The 25,126-nt window shown below is 40.7% G+C and overlaps 1 protein-coding gene across 1 annotated transcript; it reads left to right on the top strand.

The window, feature by feature from the left end:
- The first annotated feature begins 5,324 nt into the window (after positions 1 to 5,324).
- LOC132777917 (17-beta-hydroxysteroid dehydrogenase 14-like) lies at positions 5,325 to 18,531 on the top strand. The gene is made up of 10 exons (XM_067470498.1): positions 5,325 to 5,559; positions 7,599 to 7,643; positions 8,045 to 8,090; positions 9,270 to 9,423; positions 10,103 to 10,169; positions 12,500 to 12,591; positions 14,328 to 14,432; positions 15,655 to 15,722; positions 17,587 to 17,689; positions 18,256 to 18,531. Exons 1-10 carry the CDS (start codon positions 5,346 to 5,348, stop codon positions 18,418 to 18,420), a joined length of 1,059 nt encoding a protein of 352 aa, XP_067326599.1. The 5' UTR covers positions 5,325 to 5,345; the 3' UTR covers positions 18,421 to 18,531.
- The last annotated feature ends 6,595 nt before the right edge of the window (positions 18,532 to 25,126 follow it).

The raw sequence follows: 25,126 nt of genomic DNA, 5'->3' as shown, positions 1-25,126 counted from the left end.
AGGGAGGGGGGTTGGTGCCCCATTTCAACCACATCCTTCAACCCAGAGCTCTGCCAAGGAATAGGTCCCATCCCATATCATTCCCAGATGGAAACTCAGGTTTGAGATTTAGCATATTGTCCCCAAATCTGGACTGTGAAATCCACTTCCAAAAGACCTGCCTCCCAGATCAAAAAGATCAAGAAACTCCAGAATGATGCAGATTGGATGAGCTATCCCTGTTGGAACAGTTGCCTGCTTTGCAAAGATAAATGCTGCTTAATATTGGGGGCAAACATTGCCCCTGCCTTTCTTTTTTACCACACAGAAAATCCTTAATAAAAATTATTTAAAAAAATATTGGGGGCAAAGTGAAAGTGTGGGGAAGACCTCCTTGGATGAATCCTTGTTCCCATCCAAGAAAATGACTGCATATCTTTTCATATGTGAGCAATTCCAATTTGTATACTCAATAAACATTTAATGATACACATCTCTAAGAGTCTGAGTCGCTTTCTTTCGGTACCCTGTCTTGTTCGTTTGTGCTTTCTTTTGCCCTTCTTGGATCACAATTACAATTTTACAAGGAGACTTTCGTCTCAATGGCATGGGAACAAAAGAACAGGTGTAAAGCTTGGTTCTTATCTTTTCAATTTGCCTTTAAAGAACTCAGAGGCAACATATGCTATTCTTTTCCTTCTCATCCACCTCTCCTCTGCACACCAACCCTATGAGGAAAGTTGAGGCTAGGAGAGGAATCATGAAATGTACTAGTGTCAGAACATTTTTAGAGGAAAATATTCACAGTGGAATCTGGGAACGAGATCGCTCAACAAAGTTAATCAACCCTACGTCCATCTGCCCCTGTCATGGATGGAATACTTGACAGTCGGTGAATATTTAGTTCATGTGCCTTTTAGGCAGACAGTAGACCGCCAAGGGGGAACAGTTTATGTCCATGTACCTTTTACCACCTCAGACCTTCTAAAGTGGAAATCACAGTCAAGGAACAGTCAAGATGCGTTCATACAGGTAAGTTGGGCCAAAACAGTTTATTTAGTTCAGGTGTCTTTAAGCCTAGCAGTATGCCCCCAAGGGGGAACGATTTATGTTCGTGTTCATGTACCTTTTCCTACCTCAGACCTTCTAAAGTGGAAATCACAGTCAGGGAACTATAGAGAAAATCTGAATAAAACAGCTGATTAAAGAGAAGGTATTTTCACAACCCACAATCCTAATTGTACAGATATCTAGGCATTTCTGAGCCCCTTGCTAACACCAGAAGAAAGACATTTAGTTATCTCAAAGTTACAGGGACTAGCAGTGGCTGGGTGGGAAATCCTCTGCAGCAGCAGGTCCTAACAGGGACCCAAACAGGGACGGGAGTAGACAGTCATTACAGAGATATTGACAACACATTCTGAAAGGTTTTAGGCAAGCAATTCCTAAGCAGCAAGACCAAAATAAAGTGAGATTGTCCAAACACCAGGTGATTTTCCCTCTGAATAAATGACAAAGTTTATGAAGCAATAAAGACATGATGTAGACCCAGATGCTTGGGGAAATTGCAATATTATTAACACATGGTTTGTGCAGAATGCCACCCTGTACATCGGAATAAAGCTTCAGAAACAGGAAGCCTGGTGGGAAGCCATGAGCTGAGACCATAGCATTCAAAGTGTATAGCAACAGAACAGGAACAGCAAAAGCAGGAGGATAAAAGGAAGTCACAGTAGCATATGGAATAAGGCGTGTAGGAGGAGGTTGAGGATAAGGCAGAGGCAGAGGAAAGGTAAGATTAAGGAAGTAGGTAGAGATAGATGAATAGATGTGTCAAAGTTGGGAGCTAACCAATGTGCCATATGTAGAGAGGAGGACCATTGGGAAAGTGAGTGTCCCAAGAAAGAGAAGCCAGAGAAGCCAGTGGTGCTTGAGGGAGAAAGGCAGATGGAAGAGGGTACAAGGAGAAGATCTAGATAACTGAGGAGGGGGAAAATGAATAACAGTGACTCATAATGCTCTCTGGACTATCCTCTTGAAAATCAGATGCCCTGATAAATTTGTGAACATCCTATGGCTCCTCCATGAATGTATGACGGCAACGATTTTGGACAGCAAAGGCTCCCAATGTGACCCATTTAAAGTGGGATCAGGTGTCAAACAGGGTTATTGTCCCAACCTTATTTTCCATCTTCATAACCATGATTCTACTCTTTGCTGATGGAAAACTTCCCATTGGTGTGGGAAGTCACGCATCGGACAGATTGCAAATTCCTCAACCTCAACAAGCTGAAAAAAAAAGTGAGTTCACAATACCTTCTCTTATAGAACTCCAGTATTCTGACATTACTTTAATATGGGCTCTTTCAGAGGAAGACCTACAAGCCATTGTAAATGCTTTTGCAGAAGTATATTAAAAGCTTCAATGCCACATTTAATACTTGGGGGGGGGGGGGGGGGGGACAAAGTGCTCTATCAGCAGGCACCAACATATTCCTCTACAATGCCAGAAGTAAAGCTTAATGGTGTAATGCTAGAAAATGTTGACTACTTCGATAGCCACCTTTCCACAAAAATTGACACTGATGCAAAAATACAACACCTGAGTTCTGTGAGTACAGCATTTTTTCAAACAAAGAAGGGAGTGTTCGAAGGTAGAGAGATTCGTAGGTGTACCAAGATGCTTTTTAATAAAGCTATTAGCCTTCCAACTTAATTGTACTCCTTCAAAGCATGGATAATCTACAAATATCACTCTTGACTTCTGGAACTATTCCATCAGCATTGCCTCCAAAAATCCTGCAAATCTCCTGGGAGGACAGGCCAACAAATATCAGTATTCTGGAAGAAACAAACACCATCAGCACCAAAAGATGGTTCTCCACCATCAACTTTGCTGGACTGGCCATGTTGTCTGAATGCCCAGCCACCATCTCCCAAATCAGTTACTTTATTCCCAAAATTAGAATGGAAAATGGAATGTAGGTGGGCAACAAAAATATTTAAAGATGGGCTCAAAGTAAACAAAAAAATGTGGTATACACACCAAACTGGTAAACCCTGGCACTTGAGTGTTCTAACTGGGAGTTGGCTTTTATCAACAGTGTTGTGGATTTTGAGAAGGCAGGAATAGAGGGCAAATGGAAGAAACGTGCAAAGAGGAAGGCACATCAAGCAAGCCCTTGTCATGACTGCCTTCCATCTGGAAATCTGTTAGAGAATGTAAAAAATCAGTTTGTAAGTGTGTTAATTGAAAAATGCAAAACACAAAGCTGATTGGTTGGGTTATACCCAATAAGATAGCTGAGCCTGGGATTTTTGGCAACAGTTACATATCTAGGTTTTAGCTGTGCAGAAGCTTACAGTGTGACAGTTCTTGCTTCATGAGCTGCTGGAAGAAGATGTTTCACATGGGTACCTAAAAACCATTTGAATCTTTCTCAAAGGATATTGTGTGAGCAGAGGTGGCCCTAGGTAATTTTCAATGGTAAGCAAACAGTATTTTGTGCCCCCCCCCCCCCCCCACCAATTACTGATATATATTTTCTGTTTGTCGTGGGAGTTCTGTGTGCCATATTTGGTTCAATTCCATCATTGGTGGAGTTCAGAATGCTCTTTGATTGTAGGTGAACTATACATCCCAGTAACTACAACTCGCATATGTCAAGGTCTATTTCCCCCCCAAGAGCACCCCTGGGCAAAATCAACTATACTGCAAATGCTTACTTTGCGTAATGGGTTGAGCCACCCGTGTGTGAGTCAATGCAACTGTTCACATGATTGTATATATGTTGCTCTTTATTACAGAGAGTAAACTCCTTGTTCTTTACTGATCATCTGTGTGACATATTTCTTTTTCTGGCAAGACTGTGTGTGTACTGGTAAAACATGAACTACACGTAATTTTCATTCCGCCACAAAATCTATGTCCTCATTTTGAAAGGCCATGTGGATCCAAAATAGCTTTTCATAGCCACTTACAGACCCACCGCCAAGACTCTACCCTTGGAAGATAATCATACTTGGCCATGAGTGAGTGCCCATGATGACATCTTAATTAGACCAATAGCTTTATATTTTCTAAGTCCATCATGTATGAACTTGCCTTTACAACCACATCATATATTTGTAGAGAGCTTATTTGGAACTAAAGATCACCTATACATCATCTTACTGTATATAAGTTGTCTTTTTAATCACTGTTTGTTGTTGTTCATTTGTTCAGTCATCTCCGACTCTTCGTGACCTCATGGACCAGCCCACGCCAGAGCTCCCTGTCAGCCGTCACCACCCCCAGCTCCTTCAAGGTCAGTCCAGTCACTTCAAGGATGCCATCCATCCATCTTGCCCTTGGTCGGCCCCTCTTCCTTTTACCTTCTACTTTCCTCAGCATAATTGTCTTCTCTAGGCTTTGCTGTCTCCTCATGATGTGGCCAAAGTACTTCAACTTTGTCTCTAGTATCCTTCCCTCCAATGTATCACTGTATAAGGTAAATATTATGTTTTTATTAATATTAATATTAATGTTTTTAATCACTGTATAAGGTAAATATTATGTTTTTAATAATATTAATATTAATATTAATGTTTTTAATCACTGTATAGGGTAAATATTATGTTTTTCGACTTCATCACAAAGGCCAGGTGAAGTGTACCACTTCACATGGTTTTGCCACCAGGCAGACAGCAGGGTGAATCTGTCATTCTGTTCGCAGCTCCCTCTCCGCGATGCTTTCCCTATCACACGTGGGAAGTGTTGCCCTCCCTGTGAGAACAGACTCTCATGTTGGCACAGAGGCGTACAAGGATGTTTCCACCCTGACTTGGGGCAAAGCCTCTGTCAGAAATCAAATGATGGCTGGCATGGGACTTCATTCCCAAAACAGGGTGGAAGCGTCCTAGGATTCTAAAATTGCCCCATCTGATGAGGCTCAATTCAAGATAGTTCCCACTGAGCCATTTGAACATCATGTCCTGAATTTTGGGCAGAGCTTTTCTTGTAATTTTGACAGGTTCATCATTTTAAATCTGAATCATTAGATCTGCATCTGAGAGCAAGGTAAAATGCTGTTTTTTCTGTATTTTTAGTAGTAGTTGGATAAAACTGCTTAATCAGATGCTTTAATTATGGTTTTGAGGATTAGAAGAGATGTAATTTTGCTTCATAAAGCATGGGATATGATATGGTTGTGTGGCTTTATGTGGTTTCTGTTTTGTGTACAATGTGTAAATGAAACACATATTAATTTCTTGCTTAGACTTGAGATGTCACCAAGATATCTCATTCTGTACATGCAAATATATTAAAAATGTGGAAGAAAATCCAACGCCAAAACACATTTGTTCCCAGGCATTCCAGATAAGAGATGCTCAACCTCTCAGTGAATACTGAGGGGTGTGTATGCTCAGTGAAGGAAGCCACACGATGCTGTGCATATTTAAAACATCATCTGGATGTGGGGACATCAGGCAGAACGGAAAGAGGAGCTGTGATGGCAACTGAGTTGCGGTATCCTGACAAGGTGGTCATAGTAACAGGGGGCACCAGGGGCATCGGCGAAGCAATTGTCAGAGAATTTGGTGAGTTAAAAGAGACAGAACTGGGAGTGGAAATTAGAACCATATATGCTAGTAGAGAAAAAAGCCCGTGTAAAACTTGAACTCTCAGGATCCCATAACATTGAGCTATGGCAGTCATGGTGGTATCTAATTGTATTAATTCTACAGCGTAGATGCATCCTGTAATCAATAATCAATAATGAGATGGACTATATATGGTGTCTGTGTTTGTGTGTGTGTATAAGCAATCATTTGTAGCTGAGTATGATTGTCTTACAAGAGTAGAGTCTTGGCGGTGGGCCCATAAATGACTGTAGAGACTATTCTGCTTCCATATGGTCTTTCACAACGAGGACATGGATTTCCAGATGGAAGGTGGTTCAGACAAGGGTTTGCTTGATGTGCCTTCATCTTGGCACATTTCTCCCTTTCACCCTCTTTTCATGCCTCTTCAAAAGTCAGAGAACTGTTGATAACAGCTGACTTCCAGATACAACCTTTGAACAGCTGACCTCCAGTTACAACCTTAGAAAGTGCCAGGGCTTCCCAGTTCTCTGTGTTTATACCAATTTTTCTTAGGTTAGCTTTTAGCCCATCTTTAAATCTCTTTTGCTGTCCATCGACATTGCATTTTCTCTTCTAGAGCTGAGACTGAAGTAACTGTTTTGGGTGACGTCGATCAGACATTCAGGCAACATGGCCAGTCCAGTTAAGTTGATGGTGCAGGATCATCGCTTCAGTCCAAGTCATTTTTGCTTCTTCCAGAATGCCTGTCCTCCCAAGAGATTTGCAGGATGTTTCAAAGGCAACACTGATGGAATCTTTTCAGAAGCTGAGAGTGATGTTTGTAGGCAGTCTATGTACCGCAGGCATACATAGAGTTAAAAGTACAATAGCTTTGCAAACAAGCATCTTGGTATACCTGTGAACGCACAAATCCTAGAATATTCTCTAGGATCTGTGTGGTATATGTGATATGTGTGGTATATGTGATATGGTGCTAGAATGTAAGAGTCTAAAGGAGGTATGGGCAAACTTTGGCCCTCAAGGTGTTTTGGACTTCAATGTCCAAAACACCTGAAGGGACAAAGTTTGCCCTTGTCTCGTCTAAACTCTCTCTGTGTGTGTATGTGTGTGTGTGTGCATGCGCACATGTGTGTGCTGACAAGGTATTTCCCCTCCAGTGTAACTTGTCTAGCCTGGTATTAAATTGCTGTGATAAGATGGGTAGGGCGTTATTAATTTTATGATATTTTAATTTAAATTTTAGACATTTGTCAGCAAACAGAGAACTATTTATTCAGCACTGGCTGTGGTAGGAAATGCTGAGCAATGTAATTTAGCAGCATGCCACATAATTCCCATCCTATCCTCTTGAACCTGATGTCCTGAAGATATGTTGGTCAACACATCCCATCATCCCCATCCAGCATAGGATTGGTGGGAGTTCTAGTTTAACCTAATTGGACATCATATTGAAGTAGGCTGGTGTAGGGATGAGATGTAAAACAAGGAGTATTCCATATCCAAAATGCTTGGGACCAGAAATATTTTGGATTTTCCCTCCAGATTTTTTAATTCCTGTATTTGATGATAATGATGATGATGGTGGCAAATTTTATTTATGACCCGCCTCTCCTCATGGTTTGAGGCAGGGTACAGCAGTCAAAACACTTCAACATAAATACATACAGCAAAATACATATCACAATGCTCACTAATAGAAAATGCATACACCAAACACATGGTGCATATACAAGATTCAACTCTAAGTCTAATCACAAAATTCATTTATGTTTCATAAACATCATATACATGTAGCATGGAAGCCATTTTATATAATATTTTAAATCATAATATTTGTGCCTGAAGTATGTAGGCAAAAGTGTCACTTTTTTAGCTACCTATATGGACAGGTTTTTTTTTTTTGCAATGCTCAATCTGTAATGGAACATATGGTATAATCCATTTTTTTGTTTTCAACACATTAATGTGCAGGTATGAACAGAATTATTAGATTTTGTCTGGTATTCATTTACACATCTTCTTTTCCTTCGCAGTCCACCAAGGAGCCAAAGTGGTTTTCTGTGCCCCAGAAAGTGAAGGTGAGAATTTTTTTCCTCCATGCCAAAACATTATGAGAATGTCCATTCATTTTCCAATGTTTCCATATCAGTTTGGCTAGGAGCCCCAGTGGTGCAATGGGTTAAATCCTTGTGCCGGCAGGACTGCTGACTTAAAGGTCGGTGGTTCGAATCCGAAGAGCAGGATGAGCTCTTGTCTATCAGCTCCAGCTTCTCATGTGAGGACATGAAAGAAGCCCCCCACAGGATGGTAAAAGATCTGGGTGTCCCCTGTAGACGGCCAATTCTCTCACACCAGAAGTAACTAGCAATTTCTCAAGTTGCTCTTGACACACACACACACACACACACACAAGTTTGGCTAAACTACAGGGAATATGAGCATGAAGTTGTAATCATCCCTGATCTACATTTTTGCAAAGCATTTCCCTATTTCTGGATTGCGGCACTCATCCATTCTGATCATTGGTAGTGAATGGGGAGGATGATTGAACCTGATGTCCAAAAATACCAGTCCTGACATAGACAACAGGCTTTTTTGGTCCTATTTGAGGCAGAAACGTAAGAGGTGCTGCTAAGGGGAGAAATGCAGGAATGAGAAAGCTGTATAGTGAGTAGTTTGTATCTGCTGAATTTTGGTTCCAGAACTCCCTATGGATATCAAAATCTATGGATACTAATTGTACACAGCAACTTATAAAAATGGTACCCCTTATATAAAATGCAAACTTAAGGTTTGCTACTGAGATATTTTTAAATTGTGGATGGTTGGTTTTGTGAATACAGAGGGTCAGTTCTTGTGGGTTTTTTCGGGCTATATGGCCATGTTCTAGAGGCATTTCTCCTGACGTTTCGCCTGCATCTATGGCAAGCATCCTCAGAGGTGAGGTCTGCTGGAACTGGAAAAAAAGGGGTTTATATATCTGTGGAATGACCAGGGTGAGACTGTATTTGTTCAATTTGTTCAATTCAAATACAGAGGGTCAACTGTATTTGTTCAATTAGCAACGTAAAGTCTCAGCATTACATCATATAATAATAATAATAATAATAATAATAATAATAATAATGTCTCAGCATTACATCAGATAGTTAACATGGTATGAAGCTGCTATGATTGTGCAGTTTGAATAAATGCTAGAAGGGAACTAGGAAGCTGGGAGTTACAATCAAATCTGGAGCATTATGTGATTTCTACTTCCCTTGGATAATATTCTGCACATGGTGGAGACTTGTTGAGAAATGGTACACTGAATTAATCATAGGGCCCTTCCACACAGCCCTATATCCCAGAATATCAAGACAGAAAATCCCACATTATTTGAGTGTGAACTCAGATAACCCAGTTCAAAGCAGACATTGTGGGATTTTCTGCCTTGATATTTTGGGATATAGGGCTGTGTGGAAGGGCCCTTAGCACGAAGAATAGATATTGGTAGCTGCTGGATCTGTGTCCAGTTGTTTGGCGAAAACATTAAATCTCTGTGCCTCAAATTCACATTGGCCACCAAGTATGGGCTCAGAGAGAGTAGCCTGCATTCTGCCAATTAGTCTAAAATAAAGGAGATCAGTGGCTGAATGGTAAGTCAAACCAAAGACCAACTTCTAGGAAACAGCATTATTGTCTTGCTCTTACCCCTTCATCAGCTCGAACTGCTGTCCAAACTCCTCACGAATTCTGTTTGCAACTGTCTTTGCAGAAGAAAAAGGGAAGGTGATTGTGCAGGAACTGCAAGATTGTGATGGCCCTGGGGAAGCTTACTTTCAGATCTGCGATGTTCGCTGCGAAAAAGCTATTAAGGTAGGCAGGAACTCTGTGGGGAAAGATGCTGGCTTGGGAGAGCATCTTTGTCACTTTGTGCCTTCAAGTTCTTACTAATTATGCCAATCCCAAAGCAAAATTATCACAGGGCTTTCTGAAGCTGACTCACCCAAGCTCACTCAGTGAGTTTCCATGGCCAAGGGGGAATTGAACTCTGGTCTCCAGAATCATCGTCCAGTGCCACTACACCAAGCTTCTTTAGAGACCCCGAAACCATTTTTCCATTGGCATAAATCCATTCTTAAAACCTGGACTTGGAAATGTAGTTTTTGGATGACAACTCCCAGAATCTTCTAATTGCTGTGGTATTACATGAACTTTGGAAGACTCTGTATCTTTTTTTGCTTGAAGTCTAAAAAAGCAATGCTTCCAAGTCTCACTTAAAATGTGCTCTTAGGAGAATGATGAGTTTCATAGTCCAATTTAGTAGTAGAGTCTTCCCCAATACAATGGCTCCACATGAATTGGGGGATATACCCTACATCTTCCCTGATTGTACCTATCCTAGCTGGGGATACTGAGAGTTGTAGTCCAGCATACATGCAAAGTAGAAGGCTCTCCAGGCAGATATAAACATGCAGGAATTATGTTTCCTCTTTTGCCAACAGTCTCCCCTGCTTCATCTCTCCTCTTTGGTTAACTTTGTCCCTTTCCATAGAATCTGGTTGATGTGACCATTGAACTTCATGGATACCTTGACTGTCTGGTGAACAATGTTGGAGTCTGTAAGTCATTCCCAAACCACTGGTAGGGAAGGGCATGTTGGAAGAATGGGGGTCCCTTGTTTTTTGGAATCGCTTTTGGATGTGTCAAAGAGCAGGTCTAGGGTCTGTGGATGGAATGAGACTTTGAGGTTCTGATGTTCATTGAGGTAGAAGGCCATCATGTATATCGTATTTCACTGCATAATAGTTGTACACCAATTTTATGTGTCGCAAAATTAGTATTTTTGTGTCCCTTCATAATAGTTGTTGAGTCATTTGGAACTGATTCTCTCTCCCTTCCTTTCTTCTCTAGTGGCAAGGCAATTTTTAAAAAATCTGAAATTGAGGTAATTGGAACTCTGAACTTTCCCCCTTTCTTCAAAGAGCTCCTCTTCAGATTTGCAAACTGTCCTGTTTTTGGAGAAGGAAGGAAGGTAGCTGTTTGTTTGAGGCTGGAGAATCCCTCCTCCTCCTCCTCCTCCTCCTCCTGTCTCAGAGGTTAAGGGAGATTTTTTGTGTGTTTTTTCAAAAAATCCAAAAACCAGAGAATCAAAGGCTTTTAAAATCAAATAATAGTTGCACCCCTGTTTTTTTTTCTATCAAAAAGGGATAAGAAGTGTGACAATTATGTAATGAGCCCCCTGGTGGTGCAGCAGGTTAAACTGCTGAGCTGCTGAATTTGCTGACTGAAAGGTTGGTGGTTCAAATCTGGAGAATGGGGTGAGCTTGCGCTGTTAGCCCCAACTTCTGCCAACTTAGCAGTTTGAAAACATGCAAATATGAGTACATCAATAGATACCTACTTCTGCAGAAAGGTAACGGCATTCCATGCAGTCATGTTGGCCACATGACCTTGGAGGTGTATACAGACAACGCCGGCTCTTCGGCTTAGAAACAGAGATGAGTACCACTCCCTTGAGTTGGACACAACCAGACTTAGTGCCAGGGGAAACCTTTACATTTACCTTTACTATTATGTAACGAAATACAGTGTTTATTTTACAATTAGTTGACATGTTTCTACAGCATCATCTACATTCTTGGTGTTGTATCAAATTATCAGAGGCTACATCACTGCCCCTTAGGGCTTACATTTTAGAAATCAGTGCAAGACAGAAGGAGAGGGAAGGAAATGAGCTATGGAAAGAACACCCAATTATTTCCACTTAGAAAAAACCCGAGCTCTTAAAAATGGCGAAAGATCGAACATTTTGGGGGTTTGGAACTTCAAGGTGCTAAAGTGGGGATCTTCTGAAGTTACACAATTTCTAATATATAAGTAAAATAAAATGAATTTTTAAAAACCCTGCAAGGCTAGGATCAAGTGGCTGGATTTTGGGATACTACCAGCACATCACTGCTTTGTAGGCTAAATCGATTAAATGTGGTTGAATCTGGCAGATCCCATCCCACATGTTTTTTTTACTGTTTTCTCCTTTTTCAAAGCAATTGCTGAGCTCAGGAGACAATTTCTGCCTTCTTCCCCCCAACCTAAATATCAAAACACTTCAGTATCCCTGCATCGTGTGATAGGCTCCGAGTAACTATGTTTATAAAATGCTTTAGAAGTAGCAGTGCGGGAAGTGTGTGTGTCTGGGAAAACGTCCAAAATATCTTTAGGCTTAGTGTGATATTAAAAAGTAAAGGTTTCACCTTGACATTAAGTCTAGTCGTGTCCAACTCTCAGGGGTGCTGCTCATCTCCATTTCTAAACTGAAAAGTCAGCGTTGTCCATAGACACCTCCAAGGTCATGTGGCCAGCATGATTGCATGGAGCACCATTACCTTCCTGCTGGAGTGGTACCTATGGATCTACTCACATTTGTATGTTTTCGGACTGCTGGGTTGGCAGAAGCTGGGGCTAACAGTGGGAGCTCACCCCGCTCCTCGGATTCAAACCTGCAACCTTTCGGTCAGCAAGTTCAGCAGCTCAGTGGTTTAACCCACTGATTCACCAGGGGCTCCTAATGTGATATTAGATGCACTGAATTGTAGACTTAAGCAGAAAGAGGGTGAGTTTTGCCCAGACCACTGCCAAATTTGAGTAGGAATGTGGAAGTTGATGGTTGTCAGTTCAAGTGCCAGCTGCCTTGTCTTATTTTTCTGAATGTGCCTTTGGACTCAGGCAAGAGGAACATCCTTCCACATTTGTAGAACCTATCTACAGTAGTTCCTTCATAGTTGCCCTTACAAATAAATCATGATGATAGGACTTAATTACAATTTACTTAAGTCCTCATTTAGCAGAATAAGTGCTTTAAAAAAGATAAGATAAAATAAACAAAGAGACTGGGAATTATTCTAAATCTTACCTCTAATTCTCTTCTTTTTCATGTCCACCTGGCCATCAGATTTATCTTACAAAACAATTGATGATTTCACTTCAGAAGAATTCCATGAATATATGGACATCAATGCTGTCAGCTATTTCTTAGCATCTAAGGCAAGTAGTATCAAGAAATTCACAGGAAGCAGCATTATATATCATCAGAACCTTGGTTCCTTGAGCGTGGTGGTGGAGTCATGCAGTTGCTGTGCATTGCAGCATCCCTAGCCAGTGTAGGCAGTGGAAAGGAATTCTCAGAATTGCAGCCCAACAACCTGACCCAGATTATTATTATTTTTCGTGTCAGGAGCAATTTGAGAAATTGATGGCGCAATGGGTTAAACCCTTGTGCCAACAAGACTGCTGACCAAAAGGTCAGTGATTCGAATCCGGGGAGCAGGGTGAGCTCCCGTCTATCTGCTTCAATTTTCCATGCAGGGACATGAGAGAAGCCTCCCACAGGATGGTAAAACATCCGGGCTTCCCCTTGGCAATGTCCTTGCAGACGACCAATTCTCTGACACCAGAAGCCGCCTGATCCAGATGAGACTTATTATCACATGTGCCAGATGGGTTCATAGTTGCCATCACTAATGTAGGTGACGAAGATAGGAATTGTAGTCCAGCACATCAAGAAGACCCCAGGCCTGAGGAAGGCTGATAGTACCTCTGCAGCAGTTCAGATGTTTTCAGGTCTACCTAAAGCTGCAGGGATGAACCTAGGGCTTTTGAATATACTTTCTTATCGGAGAAATCATGTTCTCTACCATGGGTTAACTACCCTTACTTAGGTTGCTGTCTACCCTGAGATAACTGTCAGACACCGGGAAAGCTATTTTTTGGGGCCACAGTTTCTAGAATCTTCATAACCATACTCATGGGACTTGTGGTCCAGCAATATACCTCTTCCTATTTTGCAGTAGGCACAATGGGTTGAACCCTTGTGCCGGCAGGACTGCTGACCGAAAGGTCAGCAGTTGAAATCTGGGAAGCAGGATGAGCTCCTGTCTGTCAGCTCCAGCTTTTCATATGGGGACATGAGAGAAGCCTCTCACAGATGGTAAAACATCAAAACATCCAGGCATCTCCTGGGCAACGTCCTTGCAGACAGTCAATTCTCTCACATCAGAAGCAACTTGCAGTTTCTCAAGCCGCTCCTGATATGAAAAAAGCTTCTTCCTCCTCCTACTGTTCTTCTTCTGCCTCTTCTTCCTCCTTCTCCTCTTCTTCTGCTTCCTCCTCCTTCTCCTCCTCTTCTTCCTCCTATTCCTACTCTTCTTCTGCTTACTCCTCTTATTTCCACTTCTTCTTCTGCTTCTTCCTCCTCCTCCTCTTATTTCCACTTCTTCTGCTTCCTCCTCCTCCTACTGTTCTTCTTCTGCCTCTTCTTCCTCCTTCTCTTCTTCTTCTGCTTCCTCTTCCTGCTTCTTCCTCCTCCTACTGTTCTTCTTCTTCTTCTTCTGCTTCCTCCTCCTCCTACTGTTCTTCTGCTTCTTCTTCCTCCTCCTCCTCCTTCTGCTTCTTGTTGTTCTTCCTCCTTCTCCTTCTCCTCCTCCTCTTCTACTTCTTCTTCCTCTTTCTCCTTCCCCTCTTCCTCTTCTGCTTCCTCCTGCTGCTGCTTCTCCTCCTCCTCCTTCCTCCTCCTTCTTCTCACTACTTCCTGGGTGATGTTCCCAACCCCAAAGTACAAAGTAAAAAAAATGATAGAGTTATTAAAAACATGACACTTCAAACCTGAGGCACCTATCTCACTCTGCCCAATGATAGAGGTGGTTGAGCTATGCATGGACTCAGTGTGGACCAATTTCAAACGTTGGTTTAATCTTCTCATATATTTTTTTCTCCATTTGCAGTACGCCCTGCCTTATCTCCGAAAAACAAAAGGGAACATTGTTAATATCTCCAGCACTGTCAATATCGTTGGAAACAAGCAGTCCTTACCCTATGTAGCAACCAAGGTAGGCTGGAGCAATAGGACCTGAAGTTAGAGCAGGCATGGGCAAACTTGGGCCCTCCAAGTGTTTTGGATTTCAACTCCCACAATTCCTTTTTAAAAAAAAATATTTTTATTGTTTTATAGTGTATGCAGAAAACAAAACAAACAAACAAAAGCAAAAAAGTAAACAAAGAAAACATATGCAAAAAAATTACAAAAGAGTCAACATTCAGCGCTCATCAAACATATGTACAATCAGATTTGGTTGTACAATTATTTATACCTTAACATTACCTAACCCTCTATTCCCCACCCGTGAACCCCACCCCCTGACCTCCAACACCCCTTAAAACAGGATCGCATTCCAAAACAACAACTACCCAAATATCTTCTTTCACTGAATCCCCTTTATGGCAATCTTCAACTCCCACAATTCCTAACAGCCTTAGGCCCTTTGCTTGTCCCCCTCAGCTGCTTAAAGTCCAAAACACCTGGAGGTCCCAAGTTTGCCCATGCCTGAGTTAGAAGCACCTTCTTTCATTGTTCTAATGTGAGGGTTGTCAATATTTCAAGCTTCTGCTGTAGTCAATTTTAGCAGCAAGAAATCAAGCTTGCCGAAGGCTTTCATGGCGGGAATCACTGGGTTGTTGTAGGTTTTTCCGGGTTATATGGCCATGTTCTAGAGGCATTTTCTCCTGACGTTTCGCCTGCATCTATGGCAAGCATCCTCAGAGGTAGTGAGCTCACTACCTCTGAGGATGCTTGCCATAGATGCAGGCGAAACGTCAGGAGAAAATGCCTCTAGAACATGGCCACATACCCCGGAAAACCTGCAACAACCCAATCAAGCTTGCCTCCAAGCTGCTGTTCAAAGCTACAAGAACAGGCCATATTGTTATTATTCCCTGCCCAGTGGTAGCAAAATTGACTTTTGTAATGATAGAGGTATGAGGAAAGCAGGGTTTTTTTTTCTGGCAGCGCAATCTTATTTTTTTTTCAAAACCTTTTTTCAAAACTCCTTTCTTGATTATGGATAGGAGGTCAAATGGTTTTTCTACCCATTTTGACTGAAATTTCTTTTGTAATGCGATTTTTATTGATCTTTTTACAATGTTTTATGTAGGTTTCCATTCACTGTAATTTATATTGCATCGTTTCAACGTTTTGAATGTTGAACTGCTTCGTATGAGATTCTGCCTCTAGAAATATTTCAGATATAAGCATAATAATTATTCATCTTATAGGGTGCTATTACTGCGATGACAAAAGCTCTGGCCATCGATGAGAGCAAGTATTGTGTCCGAGTCAACTGGTAAGACTGTTATTAATAAAAGACTATTAACAATTAAGGATGAAGATTTTGGGATCAATGCTCTTTTGAGAAATTAAAAAAAATGTACTTTATTCTTTTCACTGAAACATACTAGGATAATGTCAGTGATGTGTCAGTAATGGGCCACAAATTTTGATCTTCTACATATTTTGGTCTTCTGCTTTCAGTGTCCCTCACTAGCTGGTGCTTTACTGGTGATGATTGAGGTTTGGCCAATGCCGTTTCCTATTGTCATATTATAATTCAAAATATCTGGAGTGCCAAATGTATCCAGTCAACCCTGGATATTTTCATTTTGGCAGCAAATCCAACTTGTTTCAGGAAAACATGCTTGGGGCTCCTCCTAGACTGCCATATAATCCAAATTATCAAAGCAGATAATCCACATTATCTCCTTTGAACTGGATTATATGATTCTACACTGCCATATAATCCAGTTCAAAGCAGATAATCTGGATTTTATATGGCAGTGTAAAAGGGGCCTGAGATTCCAATATACCTGAATGTTAGAGGATTTCAAAAAGGAAAAAAAGTATTAAAATATGCCCAATTAAATGTACAATTCTAGACGTTAGCCAGAAGAGATAAGGAACTGGGTTGTTGTAGGTTTTTTTGGGCTGTATGGCCATGGTCTAGAGGCATTCTCTCCTGACATTTCACCTGAACTTTGGCAAGCATCCTCAGAGGTAGTTTTTTTGTTTTTTTGGGTTTTTTGGTGTGTCAGGAGCAACCGCTCCTGGTGTGAGAGAATTGGCCATCTGCAAGGATGTTGCCCAGGGGACGCCTGGATGATTTTTGATGTTTTATCATCCTTGTGGGAGGCTTCTCTCATGTCCCCGCATGAGGAGCTGGAGCTAATAGAGGGAGCTCATCCGCCTCTCCCCGGATTCGAACCTGCGACCTGTCGGTCTTCAGTCCTGCCGGCACAGGGGTTTAACCCACTGCGCCACCGGGGGCTCCTCTCAGAGGTAGTGAGGATAAGGAACTATTTTTAAACAAGCAATATATGGAAGTGAAAAAAGACAATAGAATAGGAAGAATAAGAGATCCCTTCCAGAAAATTAGAAACACTGGAGATGACGGGATCCCAGCTGAACTGTTTAAAATCTTGAAAGATGATGCAGTCAAGGTGATGCATGCCACATGTCAGCAAATATGGAAAACACAAGAATGGCCATCAGACTGGGGGAAAATCACCCTACATCCCCATACCAAAAATGGGAAATGCTAAAAAATGCTCAACCTTCCATAGCGTCACTTTTTTGGATGGGCACTGCCTCTGGCCTGAAAGGTTTCCTGCCAAACCACTTTTAGGCTTAGTAAGTGATTAGATTAATCCTCCCAGGAATGTTTGAGGTTGGGCTGCTATAAACCTAGCTAACATTTGTAAATATATGTTTTAAATTTATAGTTATATTAGAGGAAGGGGGTTGTTTTTTTTTAAAAAAAAAACCATGGAGATAGATAATCATGATGTCTCTCTTATCTTTAAGGAGAACAAAAAGGAAGAGAGACCAAACTTTACTTTTAGTAGAATAGGCATTTTCCTGAGAATATCAGGAAATGGGAGGGGAGAGAGACAGACAGGGGGCAATGGAGAAAGGACTTTCCTTGTAAACTAACCTCTACTGCCTGTTTATCTCCTTGTTGAGGACTATAAACTTGTGCAGGATATGGTTAGTTGAAATGTAGAAGCAAGGTTCACAAATAACATATGAAAACCTGGGCGGAGGATTATACTTTTATGAATATTGACCCATAGTTCACCATATGGGAATGGATTTGCTTGCTCTTCTGTGAAACCCCCTCTGAACATGTCTTCCCTCTTTTGAAAAATTTCTAGCATCTCACCTGCCAATGTTTGGACTCCACTGAATGCAGGACTTATAAATGGCTCACCCGATCCAGAGAAAGCATTCCACGAAGCCAAAGATGCTCAGGCAAGTGCATGATGGGCTGTGGGCTACTGGATAGGATGGGTGTCTACTTTATACAAGAAACTTGTGCAGAGAAGTGCAGGCTTTATTATTCACAAATTTGATTGTTCACTTATTTGTTTAATATGGTCTCTAGATCCTGCAGTGTGACTCTACGCTTAACTTCTGATTGAAAATTGATAATAGTTGTGCTTGAGGACCTTGTAATTCACAGAGTCGTTTAACAGTATCTTTTTATTTATGGCTTTTCCAGTTTTCTGGGGGTTCTATACCCTAATCCCAGAAAATGTGGAGGTTTGACTGTGGATGTTTATCACTGGAAGAGCAAAGTTATTTCAAATGACAAAGACATTTCAGATAGCTAATGAAATCTAAGAACTGGAAACCCTTTGAAGCATGTCCTTCTGATTTCTGAGACCTCATAAACTTCTCTTATAGACTTAAGGACTAACATTTATAGGGTGTGAATTGGGGAAAGAAAACAAATTGAAAAGAGATGTGTTTGCTTCTACTCATGAGATAAGCATCAAACACTAATTTTGCACCACCCTCTTTGTTTTCTATTATGTCCATAGCTTATGGGACGGATGGGGACCCCTGCGGAGATTGCAAAGGCTGCCCTGTTCCTTGCCGCCGATGCCACATTCTGCACAGGATGTGACCTTGTGGCCAGTGGTGGAGCTGAGCTTGGCTTTGCCCATAAGAGCCCATTTACTCCCGGATGTGACTCTAAAAACTAGAAGAGCCAGACAGGATGGGAGTGCTACAGTGACTAAAACAAGGCAAGATGGGGATAACTTTTAGAATACGAACCTGCATCCAGGTAGAGGGCTGCCTCATAAGGATGTTCTATCCATTAGGCCTGGGTAACAACGCAAAAATTTGTTTCTAAAATCGATTTGTAATTGGGGTGTTTTTTTGTTTCGATATTTAAAATAATTACAAAATTTTCCAAAAAAAAAAGTTCGGTATTTACGAAATTTCGTAAATATTTACAAAACATTTTGTAAAGATGGCGCCCTTTTTTTTCAATATTTTTTAAATATTTTTTAAATTTAATTATTAATTTTGTAGAATAGGGAGGAGAAATTATTATTGAGGGAAGGCAGGCACTCACTCTGGCGGGCCCTCTCGCTCGCCGCTCGCTCGCCGCTCGCCCTCTCGCTCGCCCTCTCGCTCGCCCTCTCGCTCGCCCTCTCGCTCGCCGCTCGCCCTCTCGCTCGCCCTCTCGCTCGCCGCTCGCCCTCTCGCTCGCCCTCTCGCTTGCTCAGCCGGCGCCGAGAGAGGAGAGCTCCCAGCAAGCCAGGCGGCCATCTTACGTATTTCCGAAATGGACGGAAATACAAAAATTTTTGGCGCCTGCTGTTTCGATATTTAAAAACACTTCCAGGGTTAAAAATAAGTTTTGTAATCGTTTCGTAATTCAAAAATTAACGAATTTTTTAACGAATTACGAATTAACGAAACGAATTGACCAGCCCTACTATCCATGTATTGTATTCCAGAAATTGGTGGGTCCAAACCTTTGGTCTTCCAAGTATTTTAGACTTCAGCTCCTACAATTCCTAACAGCTGGTAAAATTGCTGGAATTTCTGGGAGTTAAAGTCCAAAACACCTGCTTTGATAATCTGGATTATGTGGCTGTCTAAATCCAAACTAATACATAAAATGAGCACATGCACTGGAGCAGTCCACACAGGGTATATGAACAAAATCGTGTATTTTACTTGATTGTAGGGATATACAGTGATGCAAATATGCACATTCTTCAGTCGAAATCGGAGTTTAAGCACATATTTTAACACGTGTTTTCCAGCTGTTAATGTTGTGGCTCAGCAAGTGGCTAGAGATTTCTCAGAGGATGAGGGGAATAATGGGTTTCAAAATGTCTGTGTGAGATCGGGAAAAATTGCAGGCCTTAGTTTAGAGAGAATTGCAGGCAGATGAAGACAAGGCAGAGGATATTTTAGATTCCGATGTTTGTTCCTTAGCAACAGGGAAAAAGGGAAACTGGTGAAAGGTCCATTTCTCTTGGGAAAGGGCCTTCAGTCAATGGGGAGTTTTCCCATGAAGTCAGATTAAGTCTCCGGACGGAGGGAGTGAAAGCCAGATTAATTAGGCATGCTGAGAGACTCCATGAGAAGTCCCTGAAGTCTTGATGCGTTCAGCATGATCTAATGGCATCTTGGTCTGGCTTGGTCTTAAATTAAGTGGTGTTTATTTGGTGTCTCTTAGAGGAGACAATATTGCCGTAAGATGTGGGTTCCTATCTCAGCTCTCAAGTTCGATTCAAGTTTCCTGTGTTTGCTGGTGTTCCTGGAAGAGTTTGCCTTGAAAAAGGTTCTTGTTTTCATTGATTCATACCTGTGATTTTGACTCTCTTGACATCATGTACTTTGCCATTTTTGGATTACTGCTTTTTTGTATATGTACTTCTGTTATTTTGTATTTCCTTCTCTACTACTCTTTTGGAAAATGCCCTTTTTCTCTTTGTACATGCTTTTCTAATAAACTGCTTTAGTTAATACTACTAAACTCTGTGTTTTTGTGTGTCAGGAGTAACTTGAGAAACTGCAAGTCACTTCTGGTGCGAGAGAATTGGTCATTTGCAGGGATATTGCTCAGGGGACGCCCGGACTTTTGATGTTTTACCATCCTGTGGGAGGCTTCTCTCCTGTTCCTATATGAGAAGCTAGAGTTTGACAGACAGGAGTTTGCCCCACTCCTTGGATTCGAACCGCCAATCTTTCAGTTGACTAGTTCATCCGGCACAAGGGTTTAATCAATTGCACCATCCGGGGCTCTTGAATTCTGGTATGGTCCTGGGTGAAAAGCTGTCAAGACTAGAGTGCAACAATTGAACCAAATCAGTGCACATTTTCATGAAACATCATTCAGCCACCTCCCTTTTATCTCTGTTTCTTCTGTGTTTTAGGGCATGTGTAGAAAGGCCCTTAGAGAGACCCTAAGATGATCCTAGATTAGGGTTTTTTTAACAAAGTTTATAATTTCCTTATTATGAGGCTGGGAGAGTATGAGATCACTCCAAAGGTGTCCATTGTCAAGTAGATATTTGAGCTCCAGTTTTCCTGGAGTGCTAGTCCAAAACTCAAAGCACTACACTATCATGACTGTCTAAGCCCCCAATCCAAATGTACTAGAATAAAATGGGAGAAAACTTTTTTCTCCCATTATATGTAGATCTACCTAAGTTAAACTTACTAAGGCTACAAACATTTCTAGAAACAATAACTGCGCATTATGACATTACCGTATTAGCATTTCCTATTGCACAAAAGGTCCCTTAAAGGTTTTCATTCTTTCAAAAAGTCTTAATTTGCTTTATATTTCAAAATCCTTGTTAGTTTGAGCTAAATCAGCAACTTTGACAATTAATTTATGGCGTTTCCATTCATTTCTAGGTTTGCGCAAACAGTATTATAATATGAATCGAAGGAGGACTTCAGAGTTCTTATGGAATGTCTTATCCCTGATACTCAGCAAAACGTTTTTGATTACATTGCAAAATCTTGCTTTGAAATTTGTTGAATTATCACGTACTGTATATACTTTAGTATAAGCCGACCCAAATATAAGCAGAGGCACGTAATTTTACCACAAAAAAATTGGGAAAACATATTGACTCGAGTATAAGCTGAACGTGAGAAATGCAGCTGCTGCTGGTAATCATCAGTAGGTTAAATGTTTTTGAGTATTTACATAAAATTGTAATTTAAGATTGTCCAACTCTGATTAAACCATTATTCTAATCTTCTTCGATGTAAATGTGCTTACGTATCCTTCCAATAATAATAAAGAGGATAAAATAATAAATTAATAATAATAATAATAATAATAATAGAGTAAATAATGGAAATGTAATAATAACAGTAATAATACAGTAAAATAATAAATGTAATAAAACCAATAATAAATAGATTAAAATAATAATAAATGTAATAATAATAGAGAAAAATAATAAATGTAATACAAATAGTACAGTGAAATAATGTAAATGTAGTTATTATTATTATTATTATTATAGAGTAAAATAATAAATGTAATAAATTAATACTAATAACAGAGTAAAACAATAAATAACCTTGACTCGAGTATAAGCTGAAGGGGACTTTTTCAGCCTTAAAAGGGGCTGAAAATCTAGGCTTATAATCAAGTTTATACAGTAAATCTTAAACCCATTGCTTTTCACTTTCTTGCAAATCCAGTACATGTGGGGGGAAAAACCCAATTTATCTTCACAACCTTGGCAATGAATTTAAACTATTCGAGACATTTATTTGTAGACAGCTTCTTTGGAGCTGGATATCATTTCTACATCACCTTACTACATCTATGTTTTCTTTTAAATTACTGTAGAAGGTACATTTTATGTTCTTAGTCCAGATGTTTTTTTCATTCAGGCACTTGAACAACATGTCCCCAATTTTGGACACACCTTATCCTGTAATTTTTACATATTCATCTTCCGTCTCCAATTTCAAAAAGTATTTACGTACTTTTTAAATTACATGACTAGTACATCCTTGCACAATTCCAAGAAAACTCCAGATCTCTTTGATCTTGATTAAATCTCTCTTTCAAATCTCAAGTAGGATTAAGATCTCCACCTCTAAGGGTGCGTGGATGGCTGTTTTTGCCTGTTTTCTGTGGCAATAGATGCAGTCCCCGAGTTACAGACATCTGACTTACAAATGACTCATAGTGAAGAACGGGGGAGAGACAAGTGAGAAAAATCTATCCCTAGGAAGGGAAATTCACCCCATTTCTGCTATGTGCACCACTATCTGTTTGAATAATAATTAAAAAGGAGTTTTGGGACTGAAGCAAAATAGAAAGTTTTGGGAAGGAAATGTCACAAACAGAGGAAACATAAAATATAGATGGGAAGCTTTCACAGCCTGTTGCAAAAGCCACTGAGCAAAGAAGAATGCCCCCAAAAGAAGATAAAACAACTGAGTGACAGGATGCTAATCAGAAGGTCAAGAAGGTTCGAGAAGATAGAAAGAGAGCTTACTTACTTAGGCAATCCCACGTAGCTTGAGGATGATTGTCTTCCAGATGTGGTGTCTTGGCGGTGGGTCCATATGTGGCTGTGGAGCCCTACTCTTGATACGCATGCTCTCCCACAGTGAGGACATCGGTTTCCAGATGGAAGGCGGTCCTGGTCAGCTTTGGCTTGACATGCCTTCCTCTTGACACATTTCTCCCTTTCACCCTCCATTTGTGCCTCTTCAAATTCTGCAGCACTGCTGGTCACAGCTGATCTCCAGTTAGTGCGCTCAAGGGCCAAGGCTTCCCAGTTTTCGATGTCTATGCCACAGTTTTTGAGGTTGGCTTTAAGCTCATCTTTCCATCTCTTTTCCTGTCCACCAATATTCCGTTTTCCATTCTTGAATTTGGAGTAGAGCAACTGCTTTGGGAGATGGTTATTGGGCATTCAGACAACATGGCCAGTCCAGTGGAGTTGATGGCGGAGGAGCATCACTTCAATGCTTGCTTCTTCCAGCACACAGACATTTGTCCACCTGTCTTCCCAAGAGATTTGCAGGATTTTTCAGAGGCAGCGCTGATGGAATCATTCTAGGAGTTGTGTATTACGTCTGTAAACAGTCCATGTCTCGCAGGCGTATAGCAGGGTTGGGAGGACAATGGATTTATAAACAAAAAGAGCATAGAAGATCATGATAGGAAAGGGGCAAGCCCTGATTTGACCAAACCAATTTAGAGCTTTGACTCATGAAACTCATTATACCCATACAAACCTGGGTCAGGACTCACCTTGACCCAGGTTTGAACTGCCAACCTTTTGATTTGCAGGATTATATGAATCCCTCTCTGCACTGCCATATAATTCAGTTTCTGAATCCAGATAATCAGCTTTGAACTGGATGCTGTTGCTCCATCTTCCATGCCGAGGAGCTTTTGTTGTCCTCCCGATCAAATTGCGGGCATGTCCTTATGGGTGCCTTTTTATTAACTTCCCATTTAAAGCGGTACCTATTTATCTACTCACATTGCTGTTTTCGATCGGCTAGGCGAGCAGAAGCTGGGCTGACGGTGAGGAACTCACCCTGACCCAGGTTTGAATAGTCAACCTTTTGATTTGCAGGATTATATGAATCCTTCTCTGCCCTGCCATATAATTCAGTTTCTGAATCCAGATAATCAGCTTTGAACTGGATAGTATAGCAGTGTAGACAAATATAATCCAGTTCAAAGCAAATCAGTAGGATTCAGAAACTGGATTACATAGCAGGGTAGATCCAGCTTGAATCTACACTGCCATATAATAGGGTTCAATCTGCATTATAATGGCAATGTAGGCTCGATCTACACTGATATATAATCCAGATTATCAAATAAAATAATCCAGATTATCTGCTTTGAACTGGAATATATGGCCCCTTCAACACAGCTGTATAAAATCCCCATTGAACTGGATTATATGGCAGTGTGGACCCAGATAACCCAGTTCAAAGCAGATATTGTGGATTTTCTGACTTGATATTCTGGGTTATATAACTGTGCGGAAAAGCCCTATGAGGCCCCTTCTACACTGCCATATAAAATCCAGATTATCTGCTTTAAACCGGATTATCTGGCAGTGTTGACTCAGATAACCCAGTTCAAACCAGATATTGTGGATTGTCTGCCTTGATATTCTGGCTTATATAGCTGTGTGGAAAAGCCCTATGAGACCCCTTCTACACTGCCACATAAAATCCAGATTATCTAAGAAGCTTGAAGCTGTTTCATTTCTAAAAACACATAGTATCTGGTTTATATGAACTGGATTATATGGCAGTGTAGAGTGAATCACACAACCCAGTTCATAGCAGATATTGTGGATTATCTGCCTTGATATTCTGGGTTATATAGCTGTGCAAAAGGGTCCTATGAGGCCACTTCTACATTGCCTTATAAAATCCAGATTATCTGCTTTGAACTGGATTATATGGCAGTGTTGACTGACTCATATAATCCAGTTCAAAGCAGATCACGTGGATTGTCTGCCTTGATATTCTGGATTATTTGCTGTGCGGAAGGGCCCTATAAAATATAAAATCCAAATTATTTGATTTGAACTGGATTATATTGCAGTGTAGACTGACTCATATAATCCAATTCAAAGCAGATCACGTGGATGGTGTGCCTTGATATTCTGGGTTATATATAGCTGTGCGGAAGGGCCCTATAAAATATAAAATCCAGATTATGTTATTTGAACTGGATTATGTGGCAGTGTAGACTGACTCATATAATCCAGTTCAAAGCAGATCATGTGGATTATCTGCTTTGACAATCTGGTTTGAAAGATGTCCAAGAGATCACATTGTGTTTAGGCAAATATTCAAAAGCTGAAGACCAAAATTAAAAAGAAATAGTAATATAATATGCCAAACCCTTCTGCTGCTTAGCATTCC

Source organism: Anolis sagrei, chromosome 6 (genome assembly GCF_037176765.1).
Source record: "Anolis sagrei isolate rAnoSag1 chromosome 6, rAnoSag1.mat, whole genome shotgun sequence".
NCBI classification, from domain to species: domain Eukaryota; kingdom Metazoa; phylum Chordata; class Lepidosauria; order Squamata; family Dactyloidae; genus Anolis; species Anolis sagrei.
This window is presented reverse-complemented; position numbering and strand designations above follow the sequence as displayed.